The 17,201-nt window shown below is 37.6% G+C and overlaps 2 protein-coding genes across 2 annotated transcripts; one reads left to right on the top strand and one right to left on the bottom strand.

Annotated features, from left to right (window-relative positions):
- Positions 1 to 229: 229 nt before the first annotated feature.
- LOC139148155 (trafficking protein particle complex subunit 2-like protein) lies at positions 230 to 3,964 on the bottom strand. The gene is made up of 5 exons (XM_070719465.1): positions 3,824 to 3,964; positions 2,858 to 3,030; positions 1,562 to 1,649; positions 941 to 1,020; positions 230 to 462 (listed from the first exon to the last, which is right to left on the bottom strand). Exons 1-5 carry the CDS (start codon positions 3,854 to 3,856, stop codon positions 411 to 413), a joined length of 426 nt encoding a protein of 141 aa, XP_070575566.1. The 5' UTR covers positions 3,857 to 3,964; the 3' UTR covers positions 230 to 410.
- Positions 3,965 to 4,157: 193 nt separating this feature from the next.
- Positions 4,158 to 14,463, top strand: LOC139148156 (N-acetylgalactosamine-6-sulfatase-like). Its single transcript, XM_070719466.1, has 10 exons — positions 4,158 to 4,320; positions 4,910 to 5,033; positions 6,105 to 6,282; positions 6,923 to 7,133; positions 9,620 to 9,884; positions 10,164 to 10,267; positions 10,714 to 10,950; positions 11,459 to 11,580; positions 12,392 to 12,509; positions 13,197 to 14,463. Exons 1-10 carry the CDS (start codon positions 4,192 to 4,194, stop codon positions 13,281 to 13,283), a joined length of 1,575 nt encoding a protein of 524 aa, XP_070575567.1. The 5' UTR covers positions 4,158 to 4,191; the 3' UTR covers positions 13,284 to 14,463.
- Positions 14,464 to 17,201: the final 2,738 nt, after the last annotated feature.

Genomic DNA, 17,201 nt, shown 5'->3' on the forward strand with positions numbered 1-17,201 from the left:
AACAGTTCCGACAAATGATGCCTGATGACGTCGTTTACGTGGATCAGCACAAAAAGAACGCATCCCACGTGACTATCAATTGGCGAATTAGAACACAGACTGCGGATGAGGTGTGTTACAACATAAAATGCTGACATCACAATTTTCACTTGCTTGAGTAATAAATAATGTCATTTTGAGATGAACTCTCTCTCAACAACTATCCATAGGATAAAACAATGGCAATGCATGAACTTGTTCCTCATGTATTCATACAGAACCAATGCAGTTCAAAAAGATGTGGAGAGTTAGTTGTTCCAGATGAAATGACAACTGCCTGCTGTGTCCCATTAGAATCGTTTAATTGTCTGCAAATTCTCAGGATGTAATAGGAGTTGGAGGTGGTTTCACAGAGTTCCTTGGGGTGAGCTTCAAAGCTGGACCTCAGATGCCATCATGTTGGACACTACTTTATCAAATGCCCTGCAAGAAATACAGAAGTTTGAATTGCATTGAGCTCCAAAACATGAAAGAAATGTTTTATGGCAACAGTGAACATAGTTTGACACAGACAGTGCCTACTCATTCATGACTAAAACCATGTATCCTAGGGCGTTGTGAGGGTAGGGCTGAGTATAGGAATAAAGTAAACCACTAGAGGCACCTAAGAAAACCTGTTGAAATTCAAAATGTTGGCATCTATCAATATTTACCAACACTCGCTTCGTCTGTTTTCGATGATATACAGTTACAATATCCTGATTGTAATGCACACAACACTTTACCAACCACTGGTAGTGTTGTCCACGTGATCTCATTTTTTAGACAGGAGTGTGGAAGCCAACCAATGAGAAAAAGTACTGTCAACAACTGTCAACAGACAAAAGTTCTAGCTTGTATGTTTCAGTGACCAGCTAATGGCTCAGAAATGCCTTATATTTGTTCACAATAAGCAGTTTACCTTGATTTCACTGTTTCCCCCGGTGTATAAAATGGATTGCACAGCATGTCTGTGTAAGCATTATGAAGTTTACGGAACATCTGCGAAAAGAGAAAGCTTAGGGTAATGAAAGGAGGTGACAACCATGCACAACATTGATAACTCTAACATTTTAATGAAAAGCTGCCTTGAGGGAAAATTGGTGATGCATGTCCAGTTTTGCATTGGATACTCAATGCCCTTGAGTGCAATAAAATGACTTGGATCTGGCGTGTGTATGACACTAAGATTTGAAGAATTAATTGTTCCCGACATTTTTATTTACCAATGATGGTATTATGTATGCTTGTCTTACCTATTACTGTGTAGAGCCATGCATTGTTTACATGAACAAATTGAAAAAATGATGCCATGTGGTCATACAAGAGCAACAAAGAAAATACAGCCACAACATGAGACAGTGTCTATTGGAAGACCTGTCGCTCAGAGGGCTCAGAGGGGAAGGGTACAGCCCTCAATTTGAGCGACAGATCTCCAAGTCCAGAGACAGTGCATCTTGTGAAATTTTTAAACAGCTATCATCACCCTGCTTCTTTTTTTCCCACAATTTGACTAGAATCATAACAAAATAAATGTACTTACACTCCTGATTTCATTATCTCTAAGTGTATTGTTTGATGTTTCCACAACTATCACAAACTTGACTCTGGTGTTTGTGACATAACCATATCTGTCAGGGTAAATCAGTTAAGGGATTGCTACCTTTCATGATTTTGACAGCAATGTGGAAGTCACAGATTATATTGTGCGATTACTGCACTTTTCATTCTATCCATAAAGGGAGTTATTCATTGCCACACTTTTCAATAGAGTGGACCCTTCAGATGCCATCTGGATTGTTGTTGCTAGTACGCTATCCTGTCATGCTGAGAAAGAAACTTTTGAATTGGTTTACTCAATCACACTGTTCAAATGGGATTATATATGGCGTTAGGATGTAGAAAGGAGGGGATGGCAAAAGTGAAAGCCGTGCAATATATAAACAAAGATCAAGCATATCTCTACCCATCTGATTTTAACCCTTTGAGCGCAAAAGTCAATTTTTTTCTCCTTTAGAAAATATACTCCAGTCAATATTTTCAGATTTTAGTCAAAATTTTGATAACAAACTGTAGCCAATGAAATGTGATGTCCATTTGGTCCAAAATTATCAAAAAATTACATAAAAATTCATAAGAATTGGTAAAAATGTTGCATTAAAATTTTGGTGGGAACAATTATAGCACTTAAAGGGTTAATGAGATTGTTATTTTGCATGACCACATAAGTGAGCTGACCGGATTACTAAAATCAGAAATTTTCCTCTGTGTATGACATGGAATTGTGACTATTGAACTGTTCCAGTCTTCAGAAATAGAACATAAATGTTGAATTCTCAGCATTCAGACTGCTTCTTTCATTATTACCGGTAATTGAAGATGTTTCCAGTAAATATGAGAAGTTACATCTTCAATCATTTATATAATATGATATGCCTGTAAGCAGGGCTTGTGTAAACAATTGACTAACTTACTGGGGACATAAAGAAGAGCAGCAAACATAATTTTCATATAAAGGAATGTTTGAAGTAATATTGAAAAGTAGATAAGGATGTTGTGTGAATGGTCATTGGTCACTCTATCAAGCAAATTGCCTTCTGGACAAATCTGACGCTCTGCAATGCTGACTTGAGATCTCCGAGACCAATGAAAGTTCCATATATTACATGTTGGTACAGGGGTGACCCAAGGAAATTATTTATCACAGTGTCTTCGCTTCCATTGACAATGACTAACAGAATTAGGTATAAAGCTGTGAAGAGGGGCCACACTGCTTTTATGAAATTCGAAGTTTTCTGACTTTTTAAAATGTAGAAATCCGTTCATCTTGCAAGGATACACTTTGTAGTCCTCTGTTGGGTACAGCAGTCCAAGATACAACTCTCTGAGGTCGTTGACACTCTTACTGACTGAAGAAACTTTCTCCTCCACTACATCCAAGCAGGTATGGACTGTGTAGTGAAACTTGAGTTCATTCTCTGTCGGTATAGTCTTGATATACAGTGGATAATTCTGCCAAGAAACAAAGGTTAATATCAACAGTTTATTCTAGGGCTGCCCTGACAAAAATTACAACGTAAACATTCCCCCAATGTGATCACATTTTCTAGTAAGGAATCGGTGTCATTGTATGGCAAATATGACAAACAGGGACATAGACAAATCCAAGTCCTATTAATCATTTCTCTGATGCTGGAGTTATTTCTTGGTTATTCTTAGTACATCTTTCAACTCAAATCTTAAAAAGTTATGCAGGCACTGAAAAAACCTGCTGCATTGGTCTAAGAACCAGTAACTTGAGTGCTGTGTCAATATCACTATCAGGACTACTATAACTTACTTAAGAACCTACTAGGTAATGTTGGTATCTGTTACAATGGTCTTTACATTGGTATGTTACTAGCTGAATGCACCTCTTTAATGCCATGCTTTATAAATTATGTGCATTTTATGTTACAAATGGTTCTACTTGCTAATTTTGCCTGCATTGACCTCGTATACTGTCCGAGAAGGACCCCGATTATCACTCGAGACAAGGAGGTAGCACACATATTCGGGGTAGAGGGCCTTCGCCCACTTACGTTGTAGTTGGCTGCAGTTCCGTAGCCAAAAACCAACCAGGGTCCCTCCACAACCGTGAACCAACCCTTGCGATTTTGTGTGGTGGGGAAAGGCCGAGGCAAGTTGTGGGCCGAGCCCGGGGACCCCGGCCGGGGACCGAGTCCTATGGCAATTATTATATAAAGCTCGCTGTTTCCCTGGCTCCGGCGGTTTATGAAATTTTATATCGTATTAGGAAACTCACCTCCTTCGCTATGACTGCAACACAAACGGCCATGTTTTTAAGGATTCATGCATGTACCGATGCAGAAAATGTTTCGTTCTTAATAGCTCGCCTGGCCCTGAGAGGCTGTCTTTGCCTCTGTCTGCCGACGATCGAGAAGGGATTTCCCATCCTCGAGTACATACTCAGTAAATGCAAATGACAAATTGTATTTTAAATCATCAATATTTTTATTAAAGAGACATTGAAAATATCAAAAACATAAATGTTACTCATAATCTATGATAAAATTACACAATAGATAGTATAATAACATACAAAATGAGTGCTGCGCTACATGTTAGCGATCGAGCCTAAGTTACCCAGCAGTCTGTGCGGAAAACAAGAAAATGGTCTCCAGCAGTGGTTCAAGTACTACCGCGCGAAAATTACTAGTCGTGGTTTTGCTATTACACGCACACCACGGCCTTAACGATGCAGCAAGGAAGCCCAATATCATAATCATGCTTATGGATGATGTAAGTACTCAGTATTTCTAACTTTTGAGGGTACATTTTGCATCAGTAACTCTGTACTTCCGGGTTCCTGTTCGGTGAACGAGTACAGTGTAACTGTAAGTGCATGAAGGGGCGTGTCGCTGGCGCTCGGTGTTTCGATACTGGCTGAGAATATTGCATTGGTTACTCCGTATATCTACTAGAAAAACCTGTGTAGATTTATTCATGTCTATAAATATAATTTTACTCGCCATTTTGTTCTTTTTGGTTTGTTCAATTATCAGCCAAGTTCATAGGGTCATAACTTTCTGATTTAGAAATTCCTTATACTTGGTTGTTACATAGACCTCCGTTTTTAGGGTCTAGGAAAGGATTGTTAGCAAGAGGTCACACCACATCTGTGCAAATCGTTTGGGAAAAAAATCGAATGGCGTTTTTACTTTCCGATTATAAAGTTTGTTTTTATTAGGACCAGAGATAAATAACCTTTGTCTGAGGAAAGATAGTTACAGCAACAATTCACATGTTACAGTTTTTAATTCCACTTTTATATAAAAAGCAGTATTACAGCTATTAAGTCATTTCTTTTCCCTGTGGATGTTTGTTTTAGATGGGATGGGGTGACTTAGGAGTGTTTGGCAATCCAGCCAAAGAAACTCCAAACCTTGATAGGATGGCAAGAGAAGGAGCACAAATGATGGATTTTTATGCACCAAATCCTCTTTGCTCACCATGTAAGTCTTTCAATATTTTTTGTACTGAAAATGAGAGTTATAGTTACATCAAAATTTATAAGTCTTTGAGAATTAGTAATCATAAGAATTTAAAATACGCAGGAGGACAGAGGAGAACCAAATTGATTCTCTTTCCTGAACTCTAATTTTCTGCGCTTGACATTTTAAATGTACCAAGCAATGTTGAAGCATACTATAACATTGTAGTTGAGAGAAACTCTTCTGACTTTGGACAATTTTCTGTGTGGTTTTCAGGTTCAGTTATTGTTAAAGTGTAAGTTTTATGCAACAGTAAGTAAGTAAGGTCTATACAGTTGAAAGCCACTCTGTACTTTGTCACAACATCATTGCTGGAGTTGTGGTAAAACATGTATCACAACCAAATTGCGTATAATGGTGTGTTCCAACATGTGTGATGTTCACATATCACTGACCCTCTTTTATTCTACACATACATTATATCAAAGTTTCTTTACTCACGGAGAAAAGTGATTTTATTAATATCTAGCCCATCTAACTCTGTGAAGGCTTTGCAGTTATGATGCAATGAAGTTACCATTTCATAATCTGTATATATCTGACAACTAACACTCTTTATACCATATATGGTAGGGGAACTCATGTCTATACTTGTACTGTAGATCTCTGTTACAAAATAGTAAACCAAATTTAAAGATCAGCCTGTTACTACATTTGAAAACTATTTTTAGGCAGGTTTCAAAGACTCAATGAAGTATCATTTGTACATTATCTGATAGACAAATGATAAATCATATTTGATAAACTCAATATGTCTTTAAAATATTGATACTTCCAATTCTGACTGACAGCTGATTGATATTTGGTGGTTGTCTTAAGTTGACAGAACTGACATCACACTGGTAGTTAGGCTTGGAGTCTTGTATCATGTATCCCATCTCTTAGTGATTGTTTGTTTGACTTTTGACACTGATCATGATTGGTGTATATTGGTCATTTTTCACAGTGTTTAAATTCTCAAACACATGATGAGACTTTTGTTCAAAGCAATAGCAGAATGCAAATTTATTTATTTTTGTTGATCTTGCACAGCCAGAGCTGCATTGCTGTCAGGTCGTCTGCCAATCCGCAATGGTTTCTACACCACCAATTACCATGCACGTTGTTCATACACACCCCAGGAAATCGTTGGTGGTATACCAGATTCTGAAATACTGATACCTGAGGAGCTGAGCAAGGCTGGCTACAGAAGTAAAATTGTTGGAAAATGGTATACAGATTCTCTCTACGTTTGCCAATTTTAGAAACTGTATCTATGATTCTTACGCACAAAGATGAGCTAATATAATATTTGACACTGGTGAGGATGCCTTTAACAATTAGTGGAGCAGTTTATTATTTCAAATTTAACAGAAACCAAACCAAACCATAACAAAAGTATTCGTTGATTGTTCAGTAGACTAAATGATTCAGCTCTGTGCAAGCACTCCACAACCTCTGACCCTCATGCAAATGGGGGTCATGGAGTGCCAGATTGCTGCTATTAGTGCAAGATATGGGGCAGATTAGTATTAATTTATGTAAATTATATTAATGAGCATTGTTTCGGTATTGAAATTTTATGCTAATGGTTTTCGCCTGTCCCAGATTGTGCATTAATTGTAGAGTGCCAACACCAGTCTGAATCTTTCAATCATGTTGTTCAAATGCCTCCAAAATAATATTTGTCACAACTTAATTGATACCTTGTCAGTAAGTTCAGAAAATGCTGACATTTACCAAAAGCTGCACTGTATGGCGAGATTACTGAAAAGCGTCTGCTTCCTTTGAAATATGCAAATTTCAAAATGACAGCTGAAGCTAAGGAAAGTTATTTCAAGCAACTGCAGTTAAGTTTATCATGTTCACAGGCATTTAGGACATCGACCACAGTATCTACCACTGAAGCATGGGTTTGATGAATATTTGGGTGCACCTAACTGTCACGTTGGTCCAGAAGATGATGTGAAAGCACCAAATATTCCAGTGTACCGAGATTCTGAAATGATTGGGAGGTACTATGAAGAGTTTCCCATCAACAAAAAGACAGGAGAGTCCAATCTTACTCAGCTGTACATACAGGTAAGAACGATAAAATTGGAATAAGTGATAGAACCTTTTAGCAGTAAAAAACTCCCTGATTTCTTAAAAGGACATTATTTGTATCTTTTGACCTTATATTGTTGCAAACGAGCAGTTGATAATGTTGTTCGACTTACTGAAAGATGTCTTAAAAAACGGTCGACCGTAGACAACTTCCATCCCGTTTGTGTACACTGTATAGAAAAACCTTGGGTCAGGGGTTAATGGTGGGCTACTTTTAACCTCAGAGTTGGCAAGGTGACCTAGTACCTGCGATCAGACCACACTGCTACCTGCTATCTGGGCCGCTGTAAGCATCCGCGTGTAAAAAAAACAAACCACGCGAAGTGAAAGTCGAAAGCGCAGTATTGCAGTTTCGGGATTCCCTATTACTGATGCCGTTTGCTCAGTTACATTTTGACGGTCACTTTTTCATGGAGATCTTGACGGCCAATCCTGCTCTTAGATACACTATTCTTTGCTGCTAGAGAGCACATTTTATAATGGGCATTTCAAATGCCTACAAGCTGCAAGAAGTCGATGACAAGGCCTATAGTGGCGGATTTTTTTCGTCCCGTTTGTTCCTCCGTATGCATATGTAGACTTGCCCAAAGCCTGTGGGCATAGAAATGTGAAAACAGAGTAAAATGAAGGGATAAACTTCAGTAGACAGTCGTGTTATTGTCGAGGTGATCGCGAAATTGAAGCAATGTACTTTGACAACTGACACGTACATCATGTCACCGTCTGCGTGGCAGGGCTGTGCAAAATCGCTGGCAGCACCTCGGTTGCGGCGTGCAGTTTCTCCACCAAAAACAACCCATTTTTAATCCCAAGCTTGCATTGAGTTTCGTTTTTGAGCACACCCACCTCGGCTGGGTACACGATTAGCCCTGCGTACAGGTCTGTGTGTTCCCGGCGTTATACGGCGTGGAGGCTGTATAACGCCGGGAACACACAGACCTGTACGCACGGCTTAGGTACACGATGTGCTCAGCTGCGCTTCAATACTTACGCAAAGCCCACTTTTAGGATTGGGTCAGAGACACGGAGGCCACAAGCGACGTATAGGGTCTCGGCAACTATCATTGAGATGTACTCACTTTTGGTTCGAAATGCGATTCAACTGATACAAATAATTACACAATGCACAGAGAATAACAACATTCAAACAGATCTTGTGTGTCGAGAGGTGACTCCAATCGCGAGCAGTACATCAATGACAGCACTCGTCACAGTGTCACGACGTCACCGACGCTACACCGTGCACTGTTCAGTCCGAGTGCGATGTTTCCAAGTTCAACAAGTGATCATGTCATGTTTGTAAAACGAACCAACGTAATGGCAAGAAAATGCCCTAAAAATCTTGAAAGCTGACGAAGATTTGCCAACGATCAAATGCACAGAAAATGCATTACTCTGTACCTGTTTCACTATCACCACAGCAATCTGACATCGTTTTAGTTTTACCATTGACCCAATTGCGTCTATGGTTTGATTTGTTTCACAGTCCGTGTCATCGATACTAAAATCAAACTTACAAGCAAATGTCCTGCTTAGTTTCACTATTTGACCAGGGATTTCAGTCATCGAAAAAATGAAAAAATAAGTCAAAAGATACAAATAATGTCCCTTTAAGGAGGTAATCTCGCCCGTGTTAGCTCTTAACAGTCTTCAAGCAAATTACTACTGATCACAAATGTTCTCTGTGATACAGCAATGAGTATGTAAATGAACAGCTTGGCTTAGGGCAGACACTGATGCAACCACACAATAAAATAAATGAGACGACTACAATCTGTAACTCTGTGGATGACAAGGAACAATGCTTGAAAACCAATCAATTTTACAATGAAACTAGCAACAAGGAAAAGTCACAACATACCAGACGTGAAAGGGGCAATTATAGTGACTGCCATTGGCTGACCACAGTAAATCTGCTGGTTTGCTTTATTTGTACACGGTCCCTCTATCTACGTACATACACAGTCCCTCTGATAGAGGGACCGTAATTTGTAGGAACTTGTCAGTAAGCTCTTAATGTAATTATAAATCAAATTTGCATACTTATATGGTCCTTCCATATGGAGGTAATTTATTTTACTTCCATGGGCCTTCTGAGATGTTCAAGACACGAAAGCAGTGCTGGCCAACCTGCATTGTTGTGTGTGAATTAGGAGAAAAGTTTCTCTAATCTACATTTTAACTTTGCCTCAGTATTGAAGTAACAATTGCATCTAGCCCAGAAAACCTGTTTGTAAGGGAACATGCAGGTTTTGATTTTGACTCTTCATGTGAATAAAGGACATGTTGTGAATTGTGAAGACTATAAAAAGACTTGAATTTTCCTGTCTGTTTTTTTTCATCAATGAAGGTAATGGCAGAAAAAGCTCTTAACTACTATTTATGATTAAATCTACAGTTTAACTCTGCTGTAGGTTTACTTTCGTTTTGACTTACATTTACATATAAGTGTTTATCTACAGGAGGCCATTTCATTCATTGAGAAGGAGAACAATGCAGGAGTTCCTTTCTTCCTGTACTGGGCCCCGGATTCAACCCACAGTCCACATTATGCATCTAAAACATTCCTGGGAACAAGTCAGAGAGAACTCTATGGAGATGCTGTCAGGGAACTTGACTTTGGAGTTGGACAAATACTTGATAAATTGAGAAGTCTCAACATAGACAACAACACTTTTGTGTTCTTCTCATCTGACAATGGTGCCGCTCTATCTGGGGGTGCTACAGGTTAGTGTTACAATACATATACAAAAATTCTGTCTTCTACCATAGAATCACATGTTCGCCAACCTTAGAATAGTGTATGATTGTCAGGGAAGATTTCCTGAATTTTTTCATAGTAGATTGCCATAAAATTGATCTCATAATGATACAACATGATAAATTATAATAAAAAACCCATAAATTGCCTACAGATATTTTACACACATTGAAATGACTGGGCAATATTCAATATTAGTTGTGTAAGTTTTTTAAGAAACCAAAATTTTGTCTCATCTTCATCAGCTGGTTCAAATGGTCCATTTCTGTGTGGCAAGCACACAACATTTGAAGGTGGCATGAGAGAGCCAGCCATAGCCTGGTGGCCAGGGAAAATCAAGCAAGGAAAGGTGGGTGGGTTATATGTTACGGTACTTCTTTGAATTTTACTTGGTACTTATCAGTTACCTGCTGAATTTGAAGTTTTGCTTTCATATGAAGAAGTTTAAGCAGCAATTTTATGTTGACAAAGTTTACATAGTAAGCTATGAGTAGACTGAAAGATGCATCGCTCAAGGGGGAGTGTAAAGAGCGCCCTCAAGTGACAGCTCTTTCACTATGAGGAGATTAAGCCTTTTACCAAACTTTTGGTCCGTTTTTGGTCCTTTTCAGGCAAAGTTGTACCTTAATATTGGGAAATGGCATGAACACAAGATGATATAGAAATGATATCTAAGGACAATATTGCATCTTCTTACCTTCTTGTATTGTGTGAGTTAGTCAGAAAACAATAGCATACATACAAAATTGTGTTCTGTATCTCTACAATAAAGTATATACTGTCTTTCCATCATAGATTAGCCATCAGCTAGGGTCTTTGATGGACCTTTTCACGACTGCCCTGGACATAGCAGGAATTCCTCCACCATCAGACAGAATTCTGGATGGCACAAGTTTACTGCCGGCATTAGTGAACGATAAGCTTGACCCGAACAAAACAATTTTCTATTATCGTGGCAATGAAATAATGGCCGTCAGACGTGGAATATACAAAGCTCATTTTTGGACTTGGTCAGAAGGTATTCGTTCATTGGTAGGAATGATTTGATTGCCTTGTAATTTTACTTTGACTCTCTATCAGTCCCTCGTTGGTGACGCACTGCATAGTGATGCAGCCTGGCAAGCTGCCCAATCTGGCTCGGCAAGCTGGCATAGTCTGCAAGCTGGCATGGCCAGCAAAGCCACGCCAGCTCTCTGAGGCAGGTTACACCAGCCATATGTAGAGTGTGCAGCCAGTGAGGAGCTGTGAGGAGTCTATTAAATTCATACTGAGGTGGTTTTGTTAAAGATTCTCTTGACCTTTGACCCTCGGGTGGTTTTTAAACTGAATCATCACTGAGTTTTAGGATTTTTCACCCATAGCCCACTTCTAATCCTATTTACTTTTGTCTCTGTGTCAGTTGGGAAATGTTCCTTGAACTCTTGGAACTTCATATTACTATGTTTTGGTACGGTTTTATAATACCTTGCACATCAATAACATCATTGCCATCAACTTGTCAGATACCATGTATGACTTTTTCCATGTTTTTATTTGTTAGCATAGGGAATACTGCCCTGGTTCACAGGTAAAAGACGTGACAACTCGAGACTTGACCAATCACACGGCCAGCCCTCTGCTTTTCCACTTAGGACGGGATCCTGGAGAAAAATTTAAGTTAAAGTAAGTCAGCTGATGTAACTGTTACTCCCACTTTGTGCTCCATGAAAACTGGGATTATTTCACTTTCTCTGTTTTGTTTTACCCACAAAATGTGTAGACCCAGCATGAAATAGTATTAAACAAAGTTTGTATTTATCATCAACAGCTCATGCCATGACTTCTGTTATTTGGATTGATTGGTCAGTGTTTACCACATCAACATTTTGTGTATTCTTTTCCTCAACTGTACAAAATACAAGTCATTGTAGATGACATAGTCCCCACTTGATCAAATGTTTGGGTAAAAGTTCATGTCTATGATCTAGTGAATGACAGACAGTGTGCATGTGATGACAGTTTGGGATCTAAAAATCATTTTAATGTGAACATTGTGTAGAGGCTATAAATGATCATTCATTGTTTGCAACAATGAGAAAAATCACACAATACTGGAATTATTAAAGTTATACTATTAATCTTTAATAACTAAACTTCATATCTCTTTAGGTGTAACAACTTCTTTTCATAGAGGTCAATAAAGAAAACATACACAACAAGATCTTTAAGAGCATACAAGGAGACAAAGCCATGATAAGAAAATCATTGTTAACTAGCGGACAATTATACACTGATGCACAGAGGCAATACTTTAAGTCTACAGGTACAAAAAAGGCACAAAAAATCTTGCAAGATTAAAAAACTTACCGTTACTTTGTTCCTAAGTGTTGTCAGGAAAATTCACCACTTTAATGCTGTGAGCCAAACAATTTATGTAGGAAACGTGTGTGACTGGACTGGACTGGAGGTTTGATTTATATGCTCTTTTTTTCAGCCCAAAAGATGAAGAGTACAAAAATGGATTGAAATTTATTATGGAGGCTGTCAGTGAACACAAAAGAACCATGGTACCAGGGCAGCCACAGCTGAATATGTGTGACCAGGGTGTGATGGTGAGATAATATCTCAAATAACACAATACATCTCATCCTAACATGTCAGAAATGCTATCAAATCTGATTTATGAGTCTTTTGCTTGAATTGTTTTACTTGGTTGGATATTTATGGCACAACTAAAGCAGTTTCTGTATATCCGATATATCATTGTTCCAAAGTGGTAATAAATGCGGGTCCACAGAGGTCAGAATTTCCCTCAAAGACAACAGAATGATTCTCATCCCATAATATGGCATACTTGTAGTTAGCCTGACCAATATCAGTTTTTCATATTCATCTATCAAAGCTTTCGCCCCCAGTTTTCCTGTATTAAAAATACAGACCTGACCATACGACATTGGAAAGACGTGGCATTATTCTTTCTGCAAGCTTGTTTCAGTTGTTGCCAGGCGTTACATAAATTTTGAAGCAGTTACCGGTACATTGTTATAAATGACATCCATTTACAGTGCGTCGGGCACTTAGCATTAAATGTAGTAAGTCTATTGAATGTGTTTGTATTGAGTAATCTGCTGTCTGATAATGCTCATTCAAATTGCGAAAGAAATTTAATATCTCTCACTTTGTCGTAATCTGCCTATGATGTATCCCGTAAACTTTCATATATCGATCAGGTAAACTGTATTGAAATGAATTTTGAATTCACAAAGAATCTCTCTTTCTCTCTCTCTCTCTCTTCACAGAACTGGGCACCTCCTGGATGTGAAAAACTTGGAAAGTGTTTGAAAGCATTGCCATCCAATCCTGTCAAGTGTACATGGCCTGTCTAGATGAATAGCCCATTTTTCCATGGTTATGAGAATAATAACAAACTCAAACATGTACTTCATGTTCACAGCATTTCAGCTGGTCTGAACTTCTTGTACTTTGCTTTCATAAATAAATTTGTGGCAGGATTATACTGGAAATAATGTTATATGGCCACCAATACAGAATGTTTTAGATTTTTTGAGCAATTACGGTGTCAAATGAATACTAGTATATGAGTGCCTTTCGTTGCAAACTAAGTTTCTTATCATCTTGTGAGTTGAGGCTCCAATATGGAATAAAAAATCACATAATTCTAGGAAGAATGGAAAGTTTCCTTGAAATTTCTGTCATTATAGGAATGCTTATTCTGAATCTATTTTTCCTTTAATATCAGCTACAGATACTTTTACGGTGCAATTTTTGCCATGTTTAAGCAGCAATCTTGTCTTTCTAGTGTTATTACAAAGTGAGTACATTTGTCGTAAACATTTTATCTTTGTTTGCATCACACTATAAACCAGTGTACTTGCACTATCCAGGCATTCAATGCCACAAAATTATCAGGTTTGTCAATGAAAAAACAAAACTATTGTTATTGTATCTTGCTCTTTCCGTTGTCTGGCCAAATCAAAAACGGAGGAAAAATATATTTTTTTCGCTTGCCTTTTGGATGCATCATCAAAACATAAATATCATTTTGATGGAGATAGGACATTTACACTAGATTTGTAGCACTTTTCACAAAACTCATCAATTTTAGCAGATTACTGTCTATTCTTTGTATACATGAAAGATTATTTGACAAAGCATTTGATTTTAATACATTCAACAGAATTGACAATGCAGGTGGAAAACTAGCCATATCAAAACTCATGATGGATATATTTTGAAAATGTAAGATTGTGGTATTACAGTAACAGTAATTTATTTCGCAATACTCATGTGTCACCATAATTGTGTGACTTTTGGGAGGAAACTTTGAGCAAGAACCGTTTGTAAATTTACAATTTTATGCCGCTAGCTATAGTGTCTTTGTCATCATGTTACTCAGGGCACTGATTTTCATTTTAAAATATTACCAACAGAGTTGGAAGAAGTGAAGTCTGTATGAATTGAGTCAGAGATATAGTCTGTAAAGATATGGTATTGATGGATTGTCAATAAATGTTTTGTTGGGAAATAAACAAACCCTCGTACTGATCTATTGCGTGTCCTTGCTTGCATTTCCACAATTGACAATATTGCTAATTTGTCTGCAAACTGTCCATATTTAAATTCTTTGCACATTCAGAAGTTCTTTGATTGTCAGCCATTCTTTACATGTTGTTGCTATGGTGATTACAGAAGATGCAATGTTGTGTCAGTGTATACTCTGCAGATTATTCCAAAATGAAAGTATCCAACACAGTACCATTCCTGATATACTGTATACCGTGTAAGTAGTTCCATGCAAATCTATTGCAAAATCACCACTGATCACCAGTGTCTGAAAAAAGAGAATAAGGTATCTCTTGATTTGCATGACAGTACTTTATATCCCCGAAAATTTAACATTTTTATTTTTTGGGAGTGTGTCCTGCTTTAAATTAACCATAAAAAACTGTCCAAAACATTTAGTATGTTTTTGTTGACCTTTGTAAGCTGCAAATGTGTCACATTTTCTCAAAAGAAAATTTGTATGGATTCGGAAACTATTATGATTTTGGCTAACGAATATGTGATACAGCATCACATAGACATTTGGTATCTACAGTGTCCACATGGAACCATTAGCAGCTGTTCACAGTCCTTTGAATTAATTTTTACAATTAAAAAAAACTGTAGTGTTATGGTTTAATGGTTCTTAAAGCATGAGGGGAAAGGCAGTATATTGAAGAATGAAAAACATCAAGCAATTCTGTCCAACCAAATATAGATATTTTAAATGTGTTCAAACACAGGTGTTCGTGGATTAAGTAGCCTGCTCAATCGATTGAGCTCATACTTTTTCTGCAGAGTACGGAATCTTTGAGCAGACTGCCAGCCCATAAAAATATAGTGCCTACAGTTCATAACAGGAGAAAATGTCGATTTTTACAGGGAAGAACCTTTTCTTTTCCAACAGTGAGACTGACAGAAATGGATGTGACTATTTTTTTTTAATCTGAGCAGTACAGTAGTATTTTTTTAACCTTAAATCAGTTAATTGCTAGGCAAGTGCATGCAGTCTCGCTCAAAATACCTTTTCCAGGACTCGACAACAATTTTATGAGCTGCTTAACCCATAATTTACTTACTTTTAGTGGTAAACAATTATCCAGCCCAGATTTAACGGTTTGTGACCCAGTATCTCTCTGCAACTTGTATCATTGCACTCGGCAAGACGGTCGTGGCTATAGGGCTGCATTCAATAAAAATGGTGGGGGCCTGGAGGAATCGCGATTGAAATCTTTTTTTAGATTCCCCCTCAATACCCTCAAAAAATTTCAAGTCTCCCTCATCTATTTGATCAACAATTTTCAAGTCCCCCCTCCAATTATCATATAGCCACATATTTATCAGGAATGCACTTAAAATTATTGCGTAAGTTCTGACGCAGATGTTTGACACTACCTCTTATCCCAGGCCTCTTATCAGCAGGTTGTAGAGCCATATAACTATAGGGAAAGTTCTTAATTTTATTCATTTTTAAATGCATGGACTATTTGGATTTATCAGTCCAAGCCAACTTGGGTTAATCCAACTCTGGCCAGATCAATGGCGCGAGCTGAAAAGCACACAAAACCACAATCATGAGAGAGAGTACAAATTGTGAATTCCTGGCTACATTTTGCCAAATTGTGAAAAACTGAGCACAGTGACCTACCAAAAAAAATACTCTTTTCAAAAGTGCAAGAAATATACAAGTAAGATAGTACTTTAAATGTTTTCAAAAATTGACAATACTGGAAGGTTAAAATATTCTATCAAATAAATGCTTTAATCTCAGAAATTTTCGGTGTGATAATGGCAAATTGGTAAAAAAAAATTAACGATTCCATTTAGTCACACATTTTTTCATTTAAATTAGAGCTTTTACTGTTCAAAGGTGTACTTTTGTATTATTGTACGATCAGATGTGAAAATTTTATTCACTGCATCATAGACGCTGGAGCTAGACTGCATGAACTTGAAATGAATGGTTTTTATACATTGATTTTAAGTGATTTGAGAAAAACTGACTTCTCATCATAGATTTGTACAAAATCAAGCATGGTGAGCCCATCGTTTTTCTCTATTATTTGATTATTTTCGATTATGTAATTCTTTTTGTTTTGTATTTCATTTTATGCCAATGTCACATATGTGTACACGGCTAAATAAATAAATAAATAAATATGCCAGAATTAAAAAATCTATGGTAATTTTTAAGTCTCCTTGTAATGTGTTGCTCGGTGGCCTGATCTTGTTACATGTATGTTTCACTGTCAATTGAGAGTTCTTTGACCCAAACTCTTGTTAAATAGAAACTACATCAAACATCAGAACTATCGTTGTCACTGCGGGCATGCAGTGACAGTGACACTGCCCGTAGGCAGTAGCAGGGTCGCAGCTGTATTAACTTTGTATTTTTACAATATTTCTGTTCAGTTTATACATAGACCCTCGAGGGTCTATGGTTTATACAACTACGTTCTTGTTCCCTAGAGAATGTTGAATCGTCCAGTATTCAGCTTGCCAAGACAGCCAACGTTAGCAGTGCATTTGTATCATTGGCAAATAACTTTCAGTCTGAACTCTTAAATCAATTATCACCAATATTTAGACAAACAGGCTTTGTTGAAAAACTGAGTATTGTGTTTAATTTTCAGCATGCTATAGAGAGACACCAAGAAACTGTATTTTATACATTGCAACGAAATGTTAAAAAAAATCATCAACAGTTGCAGCTCCTACCCCATTACAAGGCTAACTTGTTG

The sequence above is a fragment of the Ptychodera flava genome, chromosome 13 (assembly GCF_041260155.1).
Source record: "Ptychodera flava strain L36383 chromosome 13, AS_Pfla_20210202, whole genome shotgun sequence".
Classification (NCBI taxonomy): domain Eukaryota; kingdom Metazoa; phylum Hemichordata; class Enteropneusta; family Ptychoderidae; genus Ptychodera; species Ptychodera flava.